Source organism: Megalops cyprinoides, chromosome 10 (genome assembly GCF_013368585.1).
Source record: "Megalops cyprinoides isolate fMegCyp1 chromosome 10, fMegCyp1.pri, whole genome shotgun sequence".
NCBI classification, from domain to species: Eukaryota; Metazoa; Chordata; class Actinopteri; order Elopiformes; family Megalopidae; genus Megalops; species Megalops cyprinoides.
In genome coordinates, this window is record NC_050592.1 from 9489818 (window position 1) to 9514213 (window position 24396).

Sequence of the window (24396 nt, forward strand, 5' to 3'; positions counted from 1 at the left end):
CCACAGAGCATGTGCACGTTCACCGTTGTTAAGGTAGTCCAGACCAAGAACATTGTAACGCATGGGATTTAGGGGGTGGGGGGTTGGTTTAGCTCTTCAGGAAAGAGGGAAAGTCTGTCAAATATGGAGGGTGATGTGGGGATTATAATCTGTTAGCGATGGGGCTATTCCCGTGCTTATTGCTACCATGCAGGCTGCACTATGCTCTGCTTTGCCGTTTTGCATGTCTTTATCAGTGTTCTGCTTTTTGGCCACAGTGTCCAGGGGGCTTCCTCCCATTATAGTATGACAAACATTGGATTCAACTTAATGTCTGTGAGAAAGGGAACAATATGAATACGGACAGGCTACCTGAACTGGGTACTAATTGCAAATTTGTTTTGGCAGCAAGGGAGTTATCAACTTTGTATGACCTCTGACTGACAGAGCAATATGTCAGTCCAGTGCATTCACATGAGAAGAAATGACGATTCACCCATGGCGATTCCATATCCTTGTAACAACAAAAGCATTATGGTTTCACTTTAATTGTGCTGCGATGCGTAGCATGTTGCACATAACCTTTTTGGTGCCTTCTGTTTCATATTACGTAATCAATCTGGCGATTTTTTAAAAATCTTATTCATTTTATGGGGATGAAAGCAGAGCTCCGGTGATGGTGGGGCTATCAAGTGAGGACATCAACGGAGACGGGGAGGAACGGCCGGGCCGTTTGAGATGCGTCACACAAGTTAAAGGGCCAAATTTACACTTGGGTTAATGCCCTATTCAGATTAATTGCTGGCACAGACAGAGCGTGAGGAGGGGGGAGAGGCTGATACAGACAGTCCATTAACAGCCCCGTCAGCCCATTTCCTTGTCGAAGACGGATTAGAACAGGGGGACCGAGAGGGTTAATACAGTGTATAAACACTGATTGACTGGAGTTGACACGGTAATGCACAGGAGTGTGAGGCAGTGGGGAGGGTGTCAGGACAGGGTTAATGGGAAGAAAATCGGGGAGGGACGGAGGAGGAGTGTTGGAAGTAAATGATTAAATGATTACTCGTGGATTATTATTCCATATTCTAAATGGAGATTTTAATCTTCATAAACAAATGCACTCCTTTATGAGGGATTAACTGTAATCTCTCTTTCTATCCCTTTCTCCCTGCATACCACACTCTCTCCCTCAGCATCAGTGTTAATGTACCGCAGAGTAGCGGGAGCTCAGCGAACCGGAGTGCCCCACGTTGTGCCATATTAACCCTCTATCTTTTTCAGTTCTAATCCTGATGCAGTGAAGAAAGGCCAGGGTAATCGGTTAATGGACTGGGTGTTTTAACACCTCTTTCCCTCCCTCCCTCCCTCTCTCTCTCTCTCTCTCTCTCTCTCTCTCTCTCTCGCTTTCTCTCTCGTTCAGTTCATTACTCACACTGCCCCTGGTCCGCGATTTGTTAACGGGTTGTTTTATTTTACAAGTTTTTTTTTTTTACAGATAAACAGACATTACATCATTAAACCTGACAGAGACTGATTTACGGGGAAACGGGGATGGGCGAACAAGCACAGATGTGGATAGTCTGACATAAAAATAGGTACTGGTAATGAAAATAGGGGGATTGGATTCAGAGAAAGGGCAGCAGCCAATGGGTATGGAGCAAAAGGAAGCGATCCGTCTCTGTTTCTAAAAACCGCAAGTCTCTTGGTTTCCTCTTTTGCCCTCACTCTTTCACAACTCGTCCCGCCCCCCTGTCACTCTGTCCCTTATTTTGCTCTTCTCCCTCGACCCTTGACTTCTGCCAGAGCGAGGTGGGGTGGGGGGGCTGTCGCTGTCCTCCTTCTCCTCTTTGGTCACACTCTGCCCACCCGCTGCCCACACAGCCTCCGCCTCCTCCCGCTCCTGGGACAGAAAGGGTTAATGCAGCTTGCATGCAGATAATGACTGGACATTATGTCACACGGACGCTGAGGATAGGACAACAGTGTAAGACCAGGCTAACAACACTCCCAGACCAGTGAGTGTGAGCATAACACTGCTCACGCACTACCACAAGTTAACTTGCACAACCTGACTGGACAACGGAAGCCAAGTATACTACATCAGTCCCTAGATCACAGAATCCAAAACACATCATGATACTGCACATAAAATAAACAGCAAGTAACACATGTTATCCATTTATCATTTTATCCTGTAATTTGGCTAGCAATATGTGGTGTAGAAGCCTTGCATGGTACCGTACATGATGCAGTTGTTCTGTAAGGGTGTTTCATGGAGGCTATTCAAATTTGTGTCACCAACGGGGAGGCTCACCATGTCTCTGTGTAGCTTCTCTTTGGTGAACCAGAGAGCCAACGCGCACCTCCGGCCAGCGGTCACCGCGGTAACTCCATGCGGATTGACAGGTCCCGAGGAGAACCCCACGAGCCGCCCACACCGTGGCCTCACCGTGGCCTACAGAGAAACAGAGTCCCCACAGAGCCAGAGACCAGGGTGAGGTTTGCTAACTCAGCAAAACTTTAGATCAAATCAAATATATAAACACTATACTAAATATACTGGACATTAGATCACATTAGATCAAACTGAACATCTGTAAAAACTATAATATAAAACTATAATATCTATGTAATAAGGGTACTACACTGATATCAATGGTGGTTTCAGGTGAAACAGATAGAATTCTAACTACACGGGACTTCATGCAGTTATTGTGCAAACATTGAATAAGTGTTAATGGAACCGGATCATCATGTATGAGGAACGCACAAAACCAGTAACATACCGTCACGGTCTTGGCGTCTCTGTCAGTGAAGAAGAGGTCCCCGCCCTCAAAGTCATCATTCAAATATAGCAATGCACTGCAATAACAGATATTCAAGCCATAAATGGGATATTCCTAAAGAGAACAGCAATCACAGTTCACAGGACTCACAGGATTGAAAATAACATGATAACATTTATCAAGAAGACTTGGCCAACATACTGCAGGCCAGATACGTCTGATCTTCCTGAAAAGTTAAGCTTCCTTGCTGCCATCTATAGGCTGAAATTAGGACATCGTCTGAGAGCACTTTATGAATGAATGAATGAATCTGATGAATGAATATTTCAGCAGTGAAAGCTGTGGTTGTTTTTTTATGCATGGGATATGATTGCACAAGTGTGTCCTTGGAATGAACTTCCACAATCCACTTCCATTCAATCTGCTGAGTCATTCACTATCTTCAAAAAACATCTGAAGATACAGCTCTTCTTTGCTCACCTGAACACTTGAAACACTGCCACCTAAAGCAATTTCTTATGTCTTAAACTTTGCTTCCTTAAAGAAATCAAATATATGGTTTCACACACTTGTATCTCTACTAGGTAGCTTGTACCTTGTCTGACCAACTACTGAAACTTGGTCATGCAGCACGTCTAATATTGTGGGTCCTAATATGGCTTTTTGCTTGTGTTGTACCCTCACTTGCAAGTTGCTTTGGATAAGAACATCTGCCAAATGAACAGATGTAAATGTAACCCAGTAATTTATTTTCTCATCATGCTCCCCTTCACTTATTTTCAAACCGAGTATTTACTTTATGACAAAGAGATTTCATCAGAAAACAAAGTGGACATATCTGTGTCACTGGGCTTGGTTCAGTCCATGCTATGTGTAAGCTGGGTGTAGTGGGGTAGAGTACAGTACACGTTCCACTGCCTCTTCCAGGCAGAAGCAGCGGCCTGGTGAAGCACTAAGGACAAGCTCTTGGTCCGCAGCACACAGACAATTGACACATGAGTTTAAACAGCCAGGAGAGGTTCTGCTGGGCAAAGCCAAGGAAAGAGACCCCGTGATAAACCCGGGAAAAAGCTCTGCGCTGTTCTTATCTCAAAGGCCATGCTGAAAGCAGAAGTAGTGTGTGGGTGTGTGACTGTGCATGCATGTTTGTGTTTATATGTGTGCCCGTGTGCATATTTGGGTGTTTGTATAGGGATGCAGTGCGTGTGTGTTCTTCGAGACCGCATTTTATCCGGAGGTGCAGTGTGTGTGTGTGTGTGTGTGTGTGTGTGTGTGTGTGTGTGTGTGTGTGTGCGTATGTGTGAGTGTGTGTGTGTGTGTGTGTGTATGTGTGAGTGTGTGTGTGTGTGTGTGTGTGTGTGTGTGTGTGTATGTGTGAGTGTGTGTGTGTGTGTGTGTGTGTGTGTGTGTGTGTGTGTGTGTGAGAGTGTGTGTGTGTGTGTGTGCGTATGTGTGAGTGTGTGTGTGTGTGTGTGTGTATGTGTGAGTGTGTGTGTGTGTGTGTGTGTGTGTGTGTGTGTGTGTGTATGTGTGAGTGTGTGTGTGTGTGTGTGTGTGTGTGTGTGTGTGTGTGTGTGTGAGAGTGTGTGTGTGTGTGTGTGTGTGTGTGTGTGTGTGTGTGTGTGTGTGTGTGTGTGAGTGTGTGTGCGCGTATAAGAACCTGAGATCTCTGTGTGTGAAGGCAGGGGGCTCCCTCCAGCACTGTCTTGTCTCAGGCTCTAACAAACAGTTGTCCACGTGCACAGGATGGGACAGGTCCAGCCTTCCCTCTTGCTTCCCTGCAAAGACCAGGCTCAATATAAGCACAATATCCGCACCACACAGACCACACAGACACCACATCCACACATTCTACTCACATTATACAATATACGCACAATATCCGCACCACACAGGCCACACAGACACCACATCCACACATTCTACTCACATTATACAATATACGCACAATATCCGCACCACACAGGCCACACAGACACCACATCCACACATTCTACTCACATTATACAATATAAGCACAATATCCGCACCACACAGACCACACAGACACCACATCCACACATTCTACTCACATTATACAATATAAGCACAATATCCGCACCACACAGACCACACAGACACCACATCCACACATTCTACTGACATTATACAATATACGCACAATATACAATACACACACACACACAATATCCACACCACACAGACCACACAGACACCACATCCACACATTCTACTCACATTATACAATATAAGCACAATATCCGCACCACACAGACCACACAGACACCACATCCACACATTCTACTCACATTATACAATATAAGCACAATATCCACACCACACAGACCACACAGACACCACATCCACACATTCTACTCACATTATACAATATACGCACAATATACAATACACACACACACACAATATCCACACCACACAGACCACACAGACACCACATCCACACATTCTACTCACATTATACAATATAAGCACAATATCCGCACCACACAGACCACACAGACACCACATCCACACATTCTACTCACATTATACAATATACGCACAATATACAATACACACACACACACACAATATCCACACCATGTGCACAAGTCAAAAGAGTTAGTTGTGGGGCAGATTTTGGTACCTGTGATAGCAGAACGGCAGACCAGGTGAGTGAAGGAGAAGTAGAGGGCGGAGGGGCTCCGGAAGTATGAGTGAAGGAGGGTTCGCGCCCTCTCCCCGATCTCGTGAAGCAGTTTGGCTTCTGATTGGTTGACGAGTCCATCCTGAGCCAACTGGAGGAGAGAGTACAGAATGTGCTCCTCGTTAAAGGTTCATGCTGCGGAGACAGGAACTCTACACACAGACTTGACCTCACCTTCAATGCTCTCAGGACAGTCAGACCCTCAAATTTTTCATGTGGCGTGTGTGGGGACCGTCGCCCCCGGTAACCATCACCAGATGATGCAGCAGCCTGCGGAAAAGAGCATATCAGAAGGAGGAAATTATGGACAAGATTATCTGCTGCAGGCTTTCTCCCTATGAATGAATCTGCCCATATATGGGCATGTAGCAGCCATATCACCCTGTAGTCCTCCCCTGCCAAATGGCTAGAGCTAAGAGAGGCTGGGCTTGGTTACTGCTTGGATGGGAGACCTCCTGGGAAAAACAATTTACTGCTGGAAATGACAATGATGAGTCAACATGAGGCTTTCTTGTGTAAAAAATCCAATGCCTTAGTGATGAGAACAGTTTGCTTGAGGATGTATTATCATTCAGCTGTATTGCTAAAGCAAGACTCTGATCCACTGCAGTCAAGGTTTCATGGCGCCTCTCCCAAAAAGCAGGCATGTCTTTGTGCCCCTGTTCGAATGTCCCTGCTCAAATTGTCAGTGTGGAGCTCTTTCAGTCTGGCCATGTAATCATCCCCTAGCTGATGGGCTTTCCATGCCAATTGATGGTGACGGCTGCTGTGCTGGTTTGTGCTGTGCACCAGTGGCTATTGAAATGCATTACATTACATTAAATTACATTACATCATTACATTATTGTAATTTGGTGGACTTTAGAGCAATTAACATGGGTTTCAATTTTTACATGTTATCCATTTATGCAGCTAGATATTTACTATAGCAATTGTGGGTTGAGTACCTTGCCCAAGGGTACAGCAGCAGTGCCCCAGCAGGGAATAGAACCAGCAACCCTTCAGTTAAGAGCCCTGCTCCTCACTGCTGTGCTATACTGCCACCACTGCGTTACTCCCTCACAGTAAAAAGCTGTTTGAGATCTCTGAGAGGCACACTGTAAATGCTACTTATCAACATTTTTCTGATTATTAAATTCATTGGCAGCTTACTGTAGCCAGTTGCAACACAGTCTCACACTCAGACTGAGTTAGCACACCATCCAGCACAACACGATTGGTCCCATTCAGTGCCGCATCCTCCATAGTTATCGTCACTCCAACAAGAGGAACGGGACCCCCTGGGGACAGGAGAAAACAGAGGGGCAGGAACAGGAGGGGGGTAATACAAAAATTCGACATACATAGGAGATGCAGGGATGGCCGATATTTACCTGCATAGAAGCCGCTGTCATCCAGCTCTGCCTCCCTCTCTCCCTCCTTCAGTCTCTCATTTAGCTTTTCCCTCTCCGCTCTGAAATTCAGCAGGTGACCGTATTGTGAGCGCTCTTTAAATTCACCCCTCTCCTTCGGTTCCATTTTAATTCCTTTCCTACGTTGCTTGCGTCTCTCACCTCCAGGATTCTCTCAGCGACTCAGGAATGACCTCCTCAGGAGTCCACAGGTCCTGTCATGGAGAAAATAAGAGAAGATCCTTGAACTTTAACTCAGCTAGACCTTAACACAATTACAGTGACTATGGAACTGTATTGCCTTACGGGGTCAGTGAAGTTGAAGTCCAGATTTTCAACTCCAAAATACAGCAGCTTCTTTTCTAACAATGACCTTTTGACATAGGAGGATATTTCCTGATGAAAGGAAAAGAAAGAGGAAGTTAGAGAAGTCAGTGTTGGCAAAACTCAAACCAGAGGGTAAGGACTGAAGTGGTATGCACACCAAAATCAGACAGACTTTTACACACTTAATGCTGAAATAAATAAACTGCCAGGACCTGTGCAGGCTCCGTTCTTTGTGCTTCAGTGTCGCCACCTAGTGTCTCAGAGTAGAGCTCCAAGTTGGAGAGAGAGTCTGAATCAGAGGGGTAAAAGAGGAGGAGAGAGCGGAGGGTCTGCACTGCTCCCCTGAGGTCCCCAGCTGTCAGCATGGAAATGACAAAGGCAGGGAGAGGGTGGATAAAAACATAAATATGCAATAAGCCAATGTACATCTACTCTTTCTTTCCAGTACCTAACAGAAATATTACCACATGATGCTGTATTACCATAATCAGAATTTTTGGCAGCGCACAGTACATATTTATCCCAGTGTATGTGATCCCCTGACCTTTGAACTGTGCAATATTTAAGTGCTCCAACAGCATGGGCAGGAAGTCCTCCAGAGGAGAAATCCTGCCAGGTCGCGTCGCAACGAAGGAGACACAGGACTGCTGGCAAGACAGCAGGTTGAGGGAGAGTGCTGAATTGAGAGAAAGACAGAGAGAGTGGCTATATTAGGAGCACTGCACTTGCAACAATCTCTGCTTTTTGGTGATTAACCTTATTGGGCCACACTTTAGGCAGTAAGACCACATTAAATATTCAGTAAGTATTCTTGTTATATAATTGCACGGATAATTGAATCAATGTATAGCGGCACCAGTTATTGTAAGCAGCACAATTTGTTGTCATTAACCATAATTTGTTATGCTTTCTAATATTACATATCCTCAGTTATATACAGGACAACATTGTCCTCCTGTATGTCACACCAATTTGGTGTCTTATCCATAAACAAGAGTAGGGTAATACAGACTACCAGATCAATTATACCAATCCTGTCTTACAGTGAAAGCAAGATCAATGTCATTTCCACAGACATATCAGTGTTAAAATACAATTTTTTATATATATTTATTTTTTTTTTTCCATTTTCTCCCCAATTTGGAATGGCCAATTCCCCAAATTTTTTTGGAATGCCCAATTTGTCATTGATGTTCGGTGCCATTGCACAACCCCCACTGCCAATCGTGAGCGTGGACAAGCACGTGCCCTCCTCCAAGACACGTGATGTCAGCTGCTGCTTCTTTTCACACTGCGCCCCCAGAGCTAAGCTAGTACAGAGATGAGTCGGAGGAAGACATTCCATATGAAGCTTTGGCACGTGGACCACGGGCGCCTGATCGACCAGCAGGGGTCGCTGTTGATAATGGGACCGAAGCCCCTGCCAACATACCCACCCCTGTCCCTGGTGGAACAAAGCCAATGTGTTCCGTGTGTTCCCCTGTGAGCTCCCGGTCACTGTCGGCTAGTGACACGGTCGGGATCAAACCCGGGCCGTAGCGTTCAGTCTACACTCGGAACGAGTGCTTTTACCAACTGAGCCACTCGGGAGCCCCTTAAAATACCATTTTGATTTTTTTCCCCCCACATGGGCGTTACCTGCTGCTTTCTCAAACACCCCAGCTGTGCTTGCAGTGTCCCCATCATCGGGAAATCCCTGTGCCTCCACCACGCACTGTGCCCGGCAATCCTCCGTCTTTCTCAGTGTTTCGTTCACACACTCCTTCCACGCATCCACCGCGCGCGACCACTCCGAGGAAGACTCAAACTGAAGGGCTGAGTTGTAGAGCTCCTGACAGAGGAAGGAGGAAGGGGGGATAGACGTGATGTTCAGAGATGCACTGGAAGCACAGTCCAATAGATGTCATCCTCTTTAAAAAGTAAATAATTACAACTGACAGGCAGCAGTGCACCGTTGGCATATGTTAATACTTGTGTATGTGGGTGGTTGTGGTGGAGTGGAGATGGGGCGTTTAACCATCAAACTGGGCCAGATGGGCTGACCTACATCTGTTGACGCTGTGTGCTCTGATTGGGCAGTTAACTTCAAGCTTGTGAAAAAGTCATTCAGTATTTTGGTGGTTAGAGGCAGCAGAGGAGTGGAGCGAGTGTGCTATATTACTGCTGAGGTGATACCACCGCAATGCGAGAGATGACACAGGAAAGGAAGGATTTAATCTCGACCTCGGTGACAAATTTGTCATTGTCTGTACTTCTCCAAAGCTTCTCCTGTTTCACTTTAATTCCCCCTCTCTCTCGTCCTCCCACCCATCTCACACGCAACGTCCCCCCCCCATCTCCTCTCTCACCCAGTGTTTCTGTCCCTCTCTCTCTCTGTCCTGGAAGGCCTCCTCCGTCACTCCAGGCATCCGTCTGTACTTCTCTATGTTGTTCCTCATTTCCAGGTGACTGGGGTTGGCTAGGAAGAAAGTGTGGGCGGCCGACACAGCCTTCTGTATCTTGCCCAGCTGTGAGGCAGAGGACGACACAGTACAGCAGACTTTAGTGAAACAGGTTCATCAGTGCAAGAGCAATGCACACTGTGTGAGATGAGAACAGTTGGGCATTTGGATCTTATCTTGGTACACCTTAACAGAAAAGCTGCACGCGATTACAGGTCTTCTTGTGGAGATTTTGGGGACAACAGCATGTCAAAATAAATATGTGTGGGACTACATACAAATGGAGTCTGCATAATTATCTAACCAAAGCTTCATCTACCATGCTGTATAACGAGACTGAATCGATGCACTCAGGTGTAAAATAAACGTGTTCATGACTGGCTTGGACCTGTAGATACGTGCATGCACAGGTGAGTACCTTGTAGTAGGTGACCTGCAGGAAGTTGTAGGGGTTGCGGGTGCCAAACTCGTACTGAATGTCAGTAGAGACAGGAGGCTGGGCAGCCGGACTGACGGCCTGATTGAGGCAGAACCGGATGCATTCCGCTCTCTGCTGGACCCAGTCCATTGCCCACAGGTCCCATATGCTGCTGACCTCAGTGTCTGAGAGGGCAAAGGTCATACACCAACAAAGAAATGATAATGCATGAACTCAGCTGAACACAATAACAAATCATTCTCAACCATACTTGAATTAATTCGGTTATTCAATAATTCATGATGATGTATTATAAATTTATAGTTAATCAACAAGGCAGCATAATTCGGCATCAGTGAATTCAGTATAACATATTACAAGAATTAGCCTGACTGTTAGAAACTACTAATCGTGCTCAAGCTGCGTGCTGAAACCTGAAGAAATTTGCGGAGCGTCATGGCATTCCATGGCTCGTATTATAACCGCACGACCAGTGCCGACGACGCAGCGCCAGATTTATCAAATGAAAAGTGCATTTATAAAGCACCATTCTCATGCCCCTACAAGCAACAAGTTTAACCCCACGCTGTCGCGACATTTACCCAGTTTGGCGAGCCTGTCATGCCCCGCTGCGACACAGTTGTCATGGCATTCCCGACGCGTCCGTAGTAGTGTCTCCCGAGCTGCGATCGATTTCTCTAACAGCTCCGCCGCTTTCTCCCACTCCTCTGCAAAATACGCCCTAACACCCAAGTAATACAGCGCATCGTAAGGGGATAGTAGCCTTGACGCAGAACTTGTCGAGGTGCCGCTGGCTGCAGCTGGATCTAAGCATATAAATAAAGATAGTCCTGCTGTACACAGCGCCACGTATACAGGGGTGTTTTTTGAGACTAGCGCCATGGTAGCTACGAGAGAACGTAGGGAGGGAAGAGAGGGAAGGCAGAGGGAGGGAACGAGGCCAGGGAACAGGCAAGAATGCATAAAGTGAAGTGTGCCTGAGAGTAAATAGAACTGGGAAGAGGGAGGGACCAAGAATTTGGGAATGGGATGGGTTGAGACAGCGAGCGTCGGTGGGCGCGTGCATAATAAGTACTTTTAGTTACTTTGGGAAGAAAGAACATAAACCCGTCTAAACCAAGGCGTACGACATTACATGTAATTAGGTTTAGATACTTAGAGATACCTATGTGTACTCTTCGCTTCTAGCCTGTTTCCGCAAAAAAAGATTTTGATTTATGTCAGGATGGATGCTGCATGTACATTTTGTGACACGCCTGTCCATTTCATAATTATCTTCATTCATTGTATGTATGTCGGTATGGGCGGCACAATAATATTACACAAAGATTTGTTTAAATCCAAATAAATTGTTTCATTCTGAACAAGTTTAATTCATACCTCCACCCGCACGGTGGCGATGAAACGAACGGATTTTCCGCTTTCTCATCGTAGGCCCTACGCGACTATCGTAATGACTGTGGTTATGGAGCATTTAAAAACAAACGCACAAGCGGATATTTAATCTAATATAGAATAATGAATTAATGTGTTCATATACGCTGTGTTATATGTTATATGACAGAGTTATATATAACTCTGTATAAGTTATATGACACAGAGTGTTGCCATAGTACACAAAAGACCATCTGTCTATTATAGCCACTCCCTCGTTGTCTACTTTGCGTAGGCGGCTATACTCTGTATATTACGACTAGCGTCCGCGACCCCGTGCGTGCTGTGCGGGTCTGGAGCGCGTCCGGCCTTGCATCGATTGAAACACTGGAGCACACGTAAGGAGGCAGAAAGAGGGATCCATTGGACGAAAGGCAGATAGAGAGAGGGGTTGTGAGGAAAATTAAACAAAAGCCCCGAGCCGGAAAAAGCCAAAAAGGGTGGCGAAAGTCAGGGAAAGAGAGGGCCAAGCGCGTGACGGAAAAAGAAAGAGACAGAGACAAAGTGAGAGATGGCGGAGGCGAGCGAGGTTTTGATGTCGGTCCTTCCCACGATTCGGGTTCCGAGGCCCGGGGACCGTGTCCACAAAGACGAGTGCGCCTTCTCTTTCGCTTCTCCGGTGAGTTTGCCCTCTCACTCCAGCCTTACAGCATTTTCAGCTTGCTGTACGTAGCTACCCAAGTTATTTCCTCCGCGTCTTTTGACGTTTGTCCGTCTCTTTCCCTTTCATTCCGTCACTCTGTGTCTTACATTATGCTTGTGTATATCTAGTTACATACTTTTTTATTTCCTTGTAGCATCGCCTGGCTGCCTACAGTCATGTCGTTGGCCGTTTCTCTCGCTTCACTCTGTCTCATTCTGTTTTCTTCCGTAGCTTTGCTAGGTAGTTAATTTGATTTGTCATGTTTGTTTTTCTATGGCCGCAGCGTGTCTGTCACGGGGCCAGGTGTTAGCCAATGTGTGCGTTTATGGTCTGTACCGGCGTCAGGTGTTGGGATTCACCATCCGGCTTCTGCTTGGGACAGTGTTTTTCCTATTTGGTTTCTCCCTGTCTCAGGAGAGTGAGGGCGGTCTGTACGTGTGCATGAACACTTTCCTGGGGTTTGGCAGTCAGTATGTGGACAGACACTACAGCAGGACCGGCCAGAGAGCCTACTTGCACATCACACGCACCCGCAAAGCACAGGTAAATAAATACTCTCTGGTCAAGGATGAAGCTAACCAGCTGCCCACAAGCGTAACAGTGTTAATGTTAGCTAGCTAGTGGCTAATGTTGAGCAGACTCAATCTAAAGCGCGGGTAATGCCCCGAGCATCGCATAGTCACAGGTTACGTAAGTGTAATAAACTATACACATGACATCGCCATAAGCACTGGCAAAATCGCTGCTGTTATTTAGTTTCTCAAATAAAAATTGAAACAATTTGGTATTGAATAGGAATATAAGTTTACTGATAAAGCCAAACATGTTACTATACTGTGTTACTTTTGTGAAAAGTTCCTGTTCTTGTCAAAGTTGCTCAGGGAGGCGCTAACGATCAGTTAGACGTTTGAGAGAAGTGAGGATGTCAGTTTGTTTATGACGTAAGGCTATTTGAAAATATTTAGATACTAACAGAGGTGGACACCCCGGCTTCAGAAAGTAAAAGTCCTGCCACTTATTTGTTCTAGCCATTCACTAAACAAGGTGATTTCACTAATTACCTCCTCTACCTGGCTGAAGAGTTGTGCTGATTAAATTCAGCTGGTGTAATCGATGGCTAGAACAAATATGTGGCAGGACTTTAACTTTCTGAAGCCGGGGTGTCCGCCTCTGGATACTAATGAGGACAATATTAATTGCGACATGCATGTCTTCCAACAGAAGGAGGATGACAATAGCTCTGGTTCAGGTGACCCACCCAAGAAGAAGCCCACTCGATTGGCAATTGGTAAGATGATGTGTGTGGCTGTGAGTTGTTTTCATGCGCTAGTTTGCTCCTTTTGTTGTCATTCACTCATTTGTTCATTCATTCATTCATTCATCCATTCACTCACATAGTGTTTATGTCATGACTTGTTACTCTCTGCTGGGTCTGTGTGTGCTCAGTTGATCAGTACAGTGTCAAACCATGTTCAGCGAGGCAATACCTAAATGCTCTCTGTACTCCTCTCCCGTAGGAATAGAGGGAGGGTTTGATGTGGAGCAGGATCAGTATGAGGAGGAAGTGAAAGTGGTCCTGTTGCCTGACAGGCTGGAAGTGACATCGGAAGACTTGGCCACCATGCCCGAGGACGTGAGAGAGAGGGTAGGGCTTGAAGTATGAAATAACGGGGAATTAAGTTGAAGTAGGACATGGGAAATGTGATGAAAGAAGTCAACAATGCAATCTGTGGCTTTGCATAGTGGGTCCAGCCCTCTGTTGGTGTCGGTGGTGTCATGTCCAGCTAGTCTGTGTGTTCTGGGTTGACCCTGTTCCGCCCCCCCAGGTGTCCCTGTCCATGGCCGGCTTGATGTCTGCCGACTCCGTCTCCCACGCGCTGCAGGTGCAGCAATGGGACGGTGAGGTCAGGCACGAGTCCAAGCACGCCGCCGACCTCAAGCAGCTAGACAACGGAGTCAAGATCCCTCCCAGGTGACAATGCGGGGCCTCCGTCTGCGTCTCCACTTTGTCTCTGTGTCAGGGTGTGCCCAAGTCCGGATCGTGTGTCACATATGTTTCACGCTGGCGGTGCTGATCAGTCTGTTTCTGTAAACTGGGTGAATCATAATTCTGTCTACCTCCGCCTTTTGTGCGTTAGCCCTTCACTTTTTGCATAGACATCGGTCAGTGTTTGTTTGTGACAAGACACAGTCTGTGTACGTGAAGTATAATTTTTAACCTCCCTGCTGTGACAGTTTTAATGCATTTATCTGACTTGCTTGCTGAGTTTCTGTCTCTCTCTCTTTCCCAGTGGGTGGAAGTGTGAAGTGTGTGACCTGCGGGAGAACCTCTGGATGAATCTGTCAGATGGGAAGGTCCTCTGTGGGCGCAGATATTTTGATGGTTCCGGGGGCAACAATCATGCCCTCCTGCACTTCCAGCAGACTGGATACCCCCTAGCTGTCAAGCTGGGCACAATTACCCCTGACGGGGCAGGTGAGGATAATGATCGGCATGGACTTGTATATTGCATAGTGTGGTGCTGATGCAGATGTTCAACTGTGACATGCACAAATGCTAAGCAGTATGAGGAATGTTTTTGTTTAATATGAAGGGGTATACCTGCCTTTCCCTCTGAGGAACAAGAGCTGTTTACTCATACATTTTTATATGATTCTGATTTTCACAGATGTGTACTCCTATGATGAAGATGACATGGTGCTGGACTCCAAGCTCCCAGAGCATCTAGCGCACTTTGGAATCGATATGATGACCATGGAAAAGGTATGGAACTTCAGTCCAGTGTCATTTGTTCAGTTTGATGTTATAGAGGTAAAGTATTATACTTAAGGGTACTGTGAACTATATTCTGATTGCTTTTAGTACAGACAGTACACATGTGCTTCTCTGTGCTAGTTATGGCCAGCACAGGCTGCAGGGATTTCTATTTCTGTTTCTGTTTCTTTATGAATTTCCTCATAGAAGTTATTGTTTGGATGGAAGGTTTAACCATGTTATTTGAATCACCAGTGGTGTGGAACACTGAATTACCTTTAATCCTCATATCCAGTTAATGTTACTGGGAATTGAGCTTGTAACCTAACCTAAACTCATAAAAAATATGAATGGGGTGATTTTAAATCAGTCTCTGCCAGTCCTGAATACTTGGTTTCAAGTGGCTTAATGAGATGGGTTCAACAAAAGCATCATGGCTTTAACCTCTAGATGAAAGCATTTCCAACAAGTTCAGTGTTTTTCATGTCATTTTGTATATTTGAATGCCTTTCCCAGTATGTACCAGAACATGGATTTCAGTTTGGGAGCAGTGGCAGTCTTAAAACAAATAAAGCAGATGAAGAGTGATTTCTGAAAAGTAACATAGTCTGCCTTGGTGATGGGACATCCCCACAGTAACTCTCACATTGTCCGTCTGTGTCCCAGACGGAGCGCACAATGACAGAGCTGGAGATTGCAGTGAACCAGCGCGTGGGGGAGTGGGAGGTGATCCAGGAATCGGGGGCCACGCTGCGGCCCCTCTCCGGCCCCGGTCTCACCGGCATGAAGAACCTAGGAAACAGCTGCTACCTCAACTCGGTCATGCAAGTGCTCTTCACCGTGCCAGACTTCCAGAGCAAGTCAGTCCCTGATCATTCGCCTTAGCAAACCTGTGTCTAGGGGCCCTCTGTTATCTAACCCATGTCTGTGTTCAGAGCCCTGTGTCTGTGTGCAAACTGTAAGACTGGTAGGAGAAATGAATATATTTGCATGCTGTTGCAATGATTCAGAATGGAAAACTCCATTAAATAGTGAAGTCCAACATTGTTTTACCCTTGGAGGTCTTTGTCTCTCGTACCATCCAGTGCCTGCAGAAACGTATAGATGTGTGTACATTTTCGATTTATTTTAACAGACTTCTGAAATTGTTGTTACTTGCTTGCTTACCTGGGTCTCTGCCCACATGCTCTGAGAGTGTACCGGTGGTGGCCTGAATGACTCATTGTGTTTCCTGGCTTGTGCCTAAGGTACGTCTCCAACATTGAGAAGATTTTCAGTGAGGCTCCGAGTGACCCCACCCAGGACTTCAAAACGCAAGTGTGAGTATTCTCGCCAGTGTCATCACTGTTTCAACCGCTGTACCTTCTTTCATCTTCACAAACATTTTGTTGCGTAGCTTTTGTAAATCAAAGTCAACTACCGGTATTTTTGCATTTTCTGTAGGGTCAAACACGCACATAAGTGCTGAAGCATATTTGCATTCTATGTAAATGTTGACAAAATATTCAAACCTGAACAAATAAATTGCCGAGCAGAAACACCTCTGGATATCTCAGCAAGCTCTCCCTTGTCTGCTGGATAGGTGGCTGTGATGTCAACGTATAATTTGTTTTGGTAGCAGGGCTAGTAATAAGTAAAGGGTAGTAATAAGTAAATTAATATCCAGTTAGTAACTGTACAGCTATAGTTTGTACAGCTAGGTTTCTTGCAGAACGTCTTGTATGGTAACAATTCACTGTTCTCTTAAGTTAACTGCTAACTAGACATATAAGTCTATGTAATATGTGTATGTCACCCTCATATATAAATATGTGGGTGAGTCCCCCTGAGTTGAAGTCCAGGTTAACGGTTATGGAAATGAGATAAATCCATGTGCAAGATCTGTATCAAACTCTCCTTTCTTTGAATTTCTCGGTATTTTTCAGAGCAAAGTTGGGCTATGGTTTGTTGTCGGGAGAATATTCCAAACCTGCCCCTGACCCTGGAGATGATCCCACCGTGACCTCTGAAGTCAGGGTACACGTTCTTACTTCTGCTGATGATGGTTCATAATAACGGCATTGCTAATCTACGGTCATTGTTAGAACTGTCTGTTTTTAAACGCGAGTGATTGTCTCCAGGGAGACCAGATTGGAATAGCACCACGCATGTTCAAGGCTCTGATTGGAAAAGGGCACCCAGAGTTCTCCACCAATCGCCAGCAGGATGCTCAGGAGTTTTTACTGCACTTCATTAACATGGTTGAGGTAACAGAACCTTAATTCAGCCATTTTGTCGCCTCCTGCAACTACTGTCTGTGACTGTGCCCATGTGGATTTGTTGTTGCAGATTTTTTTCGCCCAGATCATTTTGAGTATCCCTGTCATTAGCGTCTGCATAATTCAGGATCGGATATCTTGTGCTTGTGAGTATCTCAGGTGCCCTGCGTCCCTGAATCTCCTGTCATGTGTTAATGCCACCAGAGGAACTGCCGCTCGGAGGAGAACCCCACTGAAGCCTTCCGGTTTCTAGTGGAGGAGAGGATTGTCTGTCAGCAGTCACACAAAGCCAAGTACACACAGAGGGTCGACTACATCGTCCAGCTGCCTGTGCCCATGGATCAGGCCACCAACACAGGTGAACCACAGGGCCCAGTGGTCTCTACCACAGGCAGCACGGCCATAGAGGCTGATGGGAAATGCAGTCTAAACAGACAGACGGGCTGTGAATGCAAAGGTTGCTATGGACAGTAGTCCTGACTGTATATTCTGTCTCAAGATGTGACACTTGCTTGTTCAGAGTTATTACAGGTAGATCATTGATGTCAGATACATATCGCTGAATGTGCCACAGAGCAGCAAAGAGAGGTTGTTTTAATACTGTAATATGTAATACATTCTCAGCATAGTATAATTGTACTGTTCCCCCAACTTTTGCATACCGTTTTTTCACTCTCTTTCTTTCTCTCTCTCTCTCTCTTCTCCCTCTCCCCATCTGTCTCCCTGTCCTCCATCCCCCTCTGTCCTCTCAGAGGAGCTGCAGGAGGCGGAGCGTCGGCGAGAGGAGGCCGAAGCAGCAGGGGCCCCCCCGCCCCCCGCACCTCGCGCCCGCATCCCGTTCGCCGCCTGTCTGGCCGCCTTGAGCGAGCCTGAGACTCTGACCGATTTCTGGAGCTCCGCTGTACAGGCCAAGACCACAGCCAGCAAGTAAGCACCTGCTGCTGAGCATACAGTTGGTAATCGCAGACTTCATATCCTGATCTCTGTGATCTGCAAGTGACCAGCAGAGTGAGTTTGTGAGTCAGTAGCTGTAAGTGGGTGAGAAGAGTACTAGAAGCGAAGTGTACCAGAAGTATTGCAACGTTAGAGAAATGATGTAAATATGCAGACCTTTATGAAGTCAAGAAACCTTGGAAGCCAACGAATAAGTAGTTACTGGCCTTCATCTGTATAAAAAAGAACTGCAGGTTTTCTAAGGAATAAAATTTAGAAGTCAGCCCATAAAACATTATTTGCTTATCAAAGTATTATATCACATTGTCATTTAGCAGATTCTCTTATACAGAGTAACTTGCATAGATTACAGTTTTACATGTTGTTTGTCTATACAGCTGGATATTTACTGAGGCAGTTGTGGGTTAAGTACCTTGTCCAACGTTACAGTGGCAGTGCTCCAGTGGGGGATCAAACCAGTGACCTTTCAGTTACAAGCCCTGCTCTTTACCGCTATGATACACTGCTGCACAAAGCAAATTATCAGAGTAGATTCTTTGCTTGCGGTAGATGTGTTGAACTAATGTAGAGAACCTGCCAGATGTATCACTCAAAACACTGTAGAGTACACTGAATAACCAGCGTGGCCTCTCTCCGCTAGGACCACCCGGTTTGCCTCTTTCCCCGATCATCTCGTCATCCAGGTTAAGAAGTTCACCTTTGGCCTGGACTGGGTCCCTAAGAAACTGGGTAAGCATTGCTCTGCTCAGCACTGTGATCACTGTGTTGCTAAACACCTCAGGCGTTTGCAGACACAGTGACACACCGGACATGTCAAAGCAAGGTTGTTGGAAGATGATGGAAAGTGTTTTTTCCACCAGCAGCTGTAGCAATTATGCTAACTAAGGGCCCTCCACCTGGCATCACAGACTCTGAGCAGGACTCTGATGTGCGGAACTCTCCCACCTCTCTGCACCACCCAGCATCACGAAGGTGCAGAGAGGTGGGAAACATCTGCACATCTTTACCAAGCTCAGAGTCCTACTCACTGACTAATAAAGCATATTTTTCACAGTGCTCCCGTTCAGTCTGAGTAGATGTTCCAGTCTTATTGGTGGACACCTTAAAAAGAAGGCAAACTACAAAACATGTTTACCTTGGGGAAAAATGCATTTATTATTATTATGTAATTTATATTGACTCCATTTATAAATTTCTTATTATCCTAATTACATGTGTTATTCATTCCAAGTAATTTCCTTGTCTTGTTACTGATACATCAACACCATTCTTTCTCTCAGTGTGAGATGTGGCCCAAGTGCTGTTTGTAAAGTAACGCTTGGTCATTGGTTGCTGCAGATGTGAGCATTGACGTGCCTGACACGCTGGATCTGAGTGCACTCCGCGGGATGGGACAGCAGCCAGGGGAGGAGCTGCTCCCAGAGTTGGCCCCGCCTCCTCTCGCGACCCCAGACGTGGAGGTCAAAGGTATCCCACGGCAACGAGGAGTACGGCTCACTCTCCTCCCCACTGCTGTGCCAGTCGGTCCGTCTGTCTTTTTTTGCTCCTCCCGCTGATCTCCCTCTTTCTCCCGTTCTCAGTTCTCTCTCTCCTGCTTTTAGCTTTTAGTGTCTCTTTCTCTAACTGTTTTTTTTTTTTTTAACTCCTTTTGGATTTTGGTTTACCTCTGTCGCTGTTCACATATTCAGGCAAGGCATCCAAACACTACAGTAACTGTCTGAATCAGTGTTTACATGCTGTAGTATCTGAACCGCTAGTGTATGAACACTGTGTTTATCCCCTCTTTACTCTGAATATGTTATTACTGAATGTGTGTGTGTGTGTGTTTGCGCAGTGTTTTTTTCCGCTGATGCAATCAGTTAGTTTGCATGCGTGTGTGTGTGTGTGTGTGTGTGTGTTTGTTCACACTATTTTCCACTAATGTGCTTTCAGTTTGCCCACGCACCTGTGTGTGTGTATGTATGTATGAGTGTTTGTTCACAGTATTTTCCACTAATGCATTGTCAGTTTCCAGGATTGTGTCTGTTTTTGTTCAGTAATGCAGTTAGTCAGTTTGTGTGTGTGTGCGTATGTGTGAGTAATGCTTCCGGTGTCAGTGTTGGACTGCTGTAGACAGAGCGTGTGTTTCTGTGCCTCTGCCTCTCAGCTCCGGTCCTGGACGACTCCACGGTGTCCCAGCTGTGTGAGATGGGCTTCCCACTGGAGGCCTGCAGGAAAGCCGTCTATTACACTGGGAACACTGGCATCGACGCCGCCATGAACTGGGTAATGGGGCACATGGATGACCCAGGTGGGTGGAAGGCGGCTTACAGGGGTTATAGTGTGGCAGTGTAGCACAGTTGTAAGGAGCAGGACTTGTAACCAAAAGGTTGCTGGTTCGATTCCCTGCTGGGGCACTGTTACTGTACCCTTGGGCAAGGTGCTCAACCCAGAAATGCCTCAGTAAATATCCAGCAGCATGAATGTGTAACATGTAAAAATTGGACATTATGTAAGTCACTCTGGAAACGAGTGTAACGTAAAGAACAATAATGTAATGCAATGCATAGTTACAAGCAACCCCAACATTATCATTCTAGTAGTTTTAGTTTGATTTTTCTATCATTAATGATGACTGAAATTATTTTTGACGGAATCTTATTTACGATCTTGAAAACCTCACTATCTCCCCTCACTGATTGGTTGCAGACTTCTCCGCCCCCCTGGTGTTGCCAGGCTGTAGCTCTGCTCCTGGGACCACGCCCACAGAGGCAGTATCTGAGGAGCATTTAGCGACCATAGTCTCCATGGGCTTCAGCCGGGATCAGGCCACACGTGCACTACGGGCCACAGTGAGTCTGCTGCCAAATGGCAGTGCTACAAAACCTGCTTTCTTTCCAGTATTGTCTGGTACATTCACAGGAAATTCATTGTGTTTGTCAGTTATAAGTTATATATGTATATATACAGTACCAGTCAAAAGATTGGACACACCTGATTAAGATAATGGGAAACATGAATTCAAAGACTTTATGATCTAAAGATTTATGCTTAAAAGCATAAATGTGTTTCTTAGGCAAATGTAAATAGTGAATCTGATGCTTCTGTATGAATTTCTTTCCAAAAAATTTAATTAAAAAAAATTAAATATTTAGATAGATAGAAGAATCTAAAATATCAAATTTTTGATTTGCTTAATGCTTTTTTGGTCACTGCAGTATTTCATAGTTTTGATGGCTTTACTATTATTCTAAAGGATTCTATAGAAGGGTTTTTCTTTATTTTTACTATGAGTTGGTGTGTCCAAACTTTTGACTGGTACTGTATGTGTATGTAATACATATAACAAAATTATTTTTTCATGACAATATATCTTAAGTCAATCTAGTGTAGCTATAAAGTACCCATAGGTAACATACTATCCATGTGTTTCAACTGAATCATGCTGAAAGTTGACCCACATTTCGGTTCTAATTAAACTTCTAATGAATTCATGTTCTGCATTTTAGCAGGCTACCTACAGGTTTTAATGACTTTGATGAGCAGTCTTAAGGATTTCCTGTTTGTATAATCAGTAAAAGCAGGCTCCTGTGTGGTCTGTAGAAAAGATGCATTATTTAATTTGACATGTACAGTTTAAAGTTAGTTAAGCAGTTAAAAGTGCTGGTTTGAAATCCTTCCCTTTCATATCAGTGATACACTGTAAGTGCTTGAGCTGATGGTGTCCCCTCAGCCTGTGGGTAAAATGCTGAAATTTGGGGGAAGTCTGGGGAAACTGCAGCACCAATTTCTACAGAAACGTTGTTAAATGGATGGATCACTGTTAATGTCCTTAGTTTGTTGTCCCATGTTGTACTTTTTATAAACACAGATCTGTTAGCTGTTTTTACCTTCCATTTGCTGTCATACTAGGCCCCTGCATCTGTGGGGTTTTCTTGGCGTTTTATGAGGACATGTTCATGAATAGAGCGGGGTGTTTTTCCTCCCCCTCCCTCTCTGCTTCCCAGAGCAATGTTCTGGAGCGGGCCGTGGACTGGATCTTCTCCCACCTGGACGACCTGGAGTCCATGGAGGTGTCGGAAGGGGGCCGTTCGGCCGGGGAGAGTGAGGGGAGCAAGGAGCAGCCCCCAGGGCCTCGAGTCAGAGACGGACCTGGCAGTGAGTGAAGGGAAAACCGGAAAACAGAGAGAGCAGAGGGAAAGGAAGGGGGGGGGGGGTCTTTTTCCCTATATTTTCCATGTATGTTTTGAGTATGCACCAGTGTCTGCTATATTGCATATTGGAGAACCGGATGGTGTTGTAATACCTGTGGAAAAGTATCTTTCTTCTGTTTTGTTTCACCTTCCTGCCTTTCTCTCTCTCTCTCTCTCTCCATCTCTCTCTCTCTCTTCCAGAGTATGAGCTGTTTGCCTTCATCAGTCACATGGGAACAAGTACAATGTGCGGCCACTACGTCTGCCACATCAAGAAGGATCAACAGTGAGCATGTTTTTCAAATTTCAAATTCATAACCCTGATAAAATATGCAATGCCGTCTGTTTGCAAAGAAGCTGGTGTGAACTGGGCCATTTACTGTAAACTGAATCTAGTTTTATACAGAAAGGATTTGGCCCAAAGCTACATTGGTGGAAACTGTAAGCAGAAGACTGATATTTGAGAGAGCAAACAGAAGCATCAAGAAGAGAGACGGCTATAATTTTGTGGTGTGCAAAGAGTAACCTTCAGTATACATACTCTCATGTCTTTTTTTTTTTTTTTTTTTTTTAAGTAAAAGTGAAACTTCTGGCTGTGGTGCCTTATGATTCTGTGAGAGGTAGTAAATACTCTTTCTGATGGCTCTTTTTCTTTAGATGGGTTATCTTCAACGATCAGAAAGTGTGTGCCTCTGAGAAGCCCCCAAAGGACCTGGGATACCTGTACTTCTACAGGAGAGTGACGGAGTAAGAGGTTGACAGAGGAGAGGGGGGGAGGGGGAGTGCTTATATACACACACAGATAGCCAGTCATATACACACATACACTGAGCTACTGAGACAGAAGAGCCAATACAGAAAACTGATGTACCGTGAATGAAAGGAAAGGCGATGTACGGACACACTACACCAACATACACACACACAAACACAGTGGAGTGGCGGAAAGGGAGATGGAATAGATTGACTGAGGGAGGTGTACACAAACACTTTTTCCAGAGAGGAGGGTCAGTATTCTCACTCTCTGATGCCCGTCTCTGTCCCAACCCACCCGAGCCACCATCACTGCTGCTCTCCACACGCCACACTCCTCTCTCCCCGTTGGCTAGCGGCTTCTGTGATGTCATTGCTTCTTCAGCCAAACGGCTTCCGGCTCTGCCCCCCCCCTTTATGTTCCAAATATGTTTTAACAAACCCACAAACAAGTTCAACACGAAATGTCAAATTAAATTCAAGGTTAAGTATTTTTAAAAATGTAAAAAAAAAAAAAAATTTAAAGGTTCTTCCAGCGTGGAGGTGTAAAGAGAGGGTTGACAACCAGGAGATTTTGTGCAAATCAAATTCCTGTGTTCCTTCTGCTCTGACAAATAAAGACGTGTGTTTCTGCCTCCTCCGAGCCCTGTTGTGATTCTGTTTTGTGGAATGTGCTTTTGGTTGACACCTGGTGGTTGTATACATATCTAACATCTCCAAAATGTGAAACACACCCTCGCTACAGCCTGTTGACGTCAGAAAAGATGTACTTTCCTGTTTGACTTAGTGTTTAAGTATTGCTTTTTAGTATATGATAACTTCGAGTTGTGTTCTGACAACAGGCAGTATGTGATAATTTGTCAATGGAACACATTTTCCATCTACTGTCCTGGTGTGGGTTAGCGTGTGGTGTGTGGGTTTGTCCAAAAGATCAACATTACAAGCAGAATATATGTGCAAAATGCTTGTCGAAGCAAGAGTTTAGCACAGACAGCAAAAGATAGGTTACCAATACACACTTAGAAAGGTGAATGCCTAGAATTGGTAAATGGAAGTTTACTCAGATTTTTGATGGTGGAACAGGCCAAAGCCCGACTTTCTTTTCCTTCTACATTTATGTCTATGTACCTAAAGCTGCTTAGTTAACCATGTGAATATTCCATCCCACCCAATTTGATTTAACTCCGTTTTTACAGTGTGGGTGATTCCAAAGAAATGTTTCAAGCACAGATCTTTTGTTCTGATGTGGGTAGTACTGTTTTCCACCACTAGGTGTCCATCTTGATCCGCATGATTGCATCGCTTTTTCATGATCTAGGCTAGGGAAAGTCGGTCTGATTTCCGCAGCGTTTTG

The 24396-nt window shown here is 45.3% G+C and overlaps 2 protein-coding genes across 3 annotated transcripts; one reads left to right on the top strand and one right to left on the bottom strand.

The window, feature by feature from the left end:
- Positions 1-1448: 1448 nt before the first annotated feature.
- p3h3 (prolyl 3-hydroxylase 3) lies at positions 1449-12358 on the bottom strand. Of its 2 annotated transcripts, none has more exons than XM_036538140.1 (16): positions 12287-12358; positions 10053-10237; positions 9542-9700; positions 8832-9024; positions 7738-7869; positions 7406-7548; positions 7173-7262; positions 7029-7081; positions 6849-6928; positions 6628-6755; positions 5650-5745; positions 5416-5566; positions 4429-4546; positions 2769-2844; positions 2297-2437; positions 1449-1882 (listed from the first exon to the last, which is right to left on the bottom strand). In XM_036538140.1, exons 2-16 carry the CDS (start codon positions 10200-10202, stop codon positions 1712-1714), a joined length of 1881 nt encoding a protein of 626 aa, XP_036394033.1. In that variant the 5' UTR covers positions 10203-10237; positions 12287-12358; the 3' UTR covers positions 1449-1711. The 2 variants fall into 2 exon arrangements, with proteins under 2 accessions (XP_036394033.1, XP_036394032.1); XM_036538139.1 differs by lacking the exon at positions 12287-12358 and adding an exon at positions 10655-11274.
- Positions 11754-23674, top strand: usp5 (ubiquitin specific peptidase 5 (isopeptidase T)). The gene is made up of 20 exons (XM_036538136.1): positions 11754-12126; positions 12565-12693; positions 13372-13438; positions 13668-13795; positions 13977-14122; positions 14442-14626; positions 14820-14914; positions 15572-15765; positions 16153-16224; positions 16831-16921; positions 17026-17151; positions 17368-17521; positions 17916-18090; positions 18758-18846; positions 19456-19584; positions 20264-20407; positions 20806-20948; positions 22104-22254; positions 22491-22575; positions 22947-23674. Exons 1-20 carry the CDS (start codon positions 12019-12021, stop codon positions 23038-23040), a joined length of 2505 nt encoding a protein of 834 aa, XP_036394029.1. The 5' UTR covers positions 11754-12018; the 3' UTR covers positions 23041-23674.
- The last annotated feature ends 722 nt before the right edge of the window (positions 23675-24396 follow it).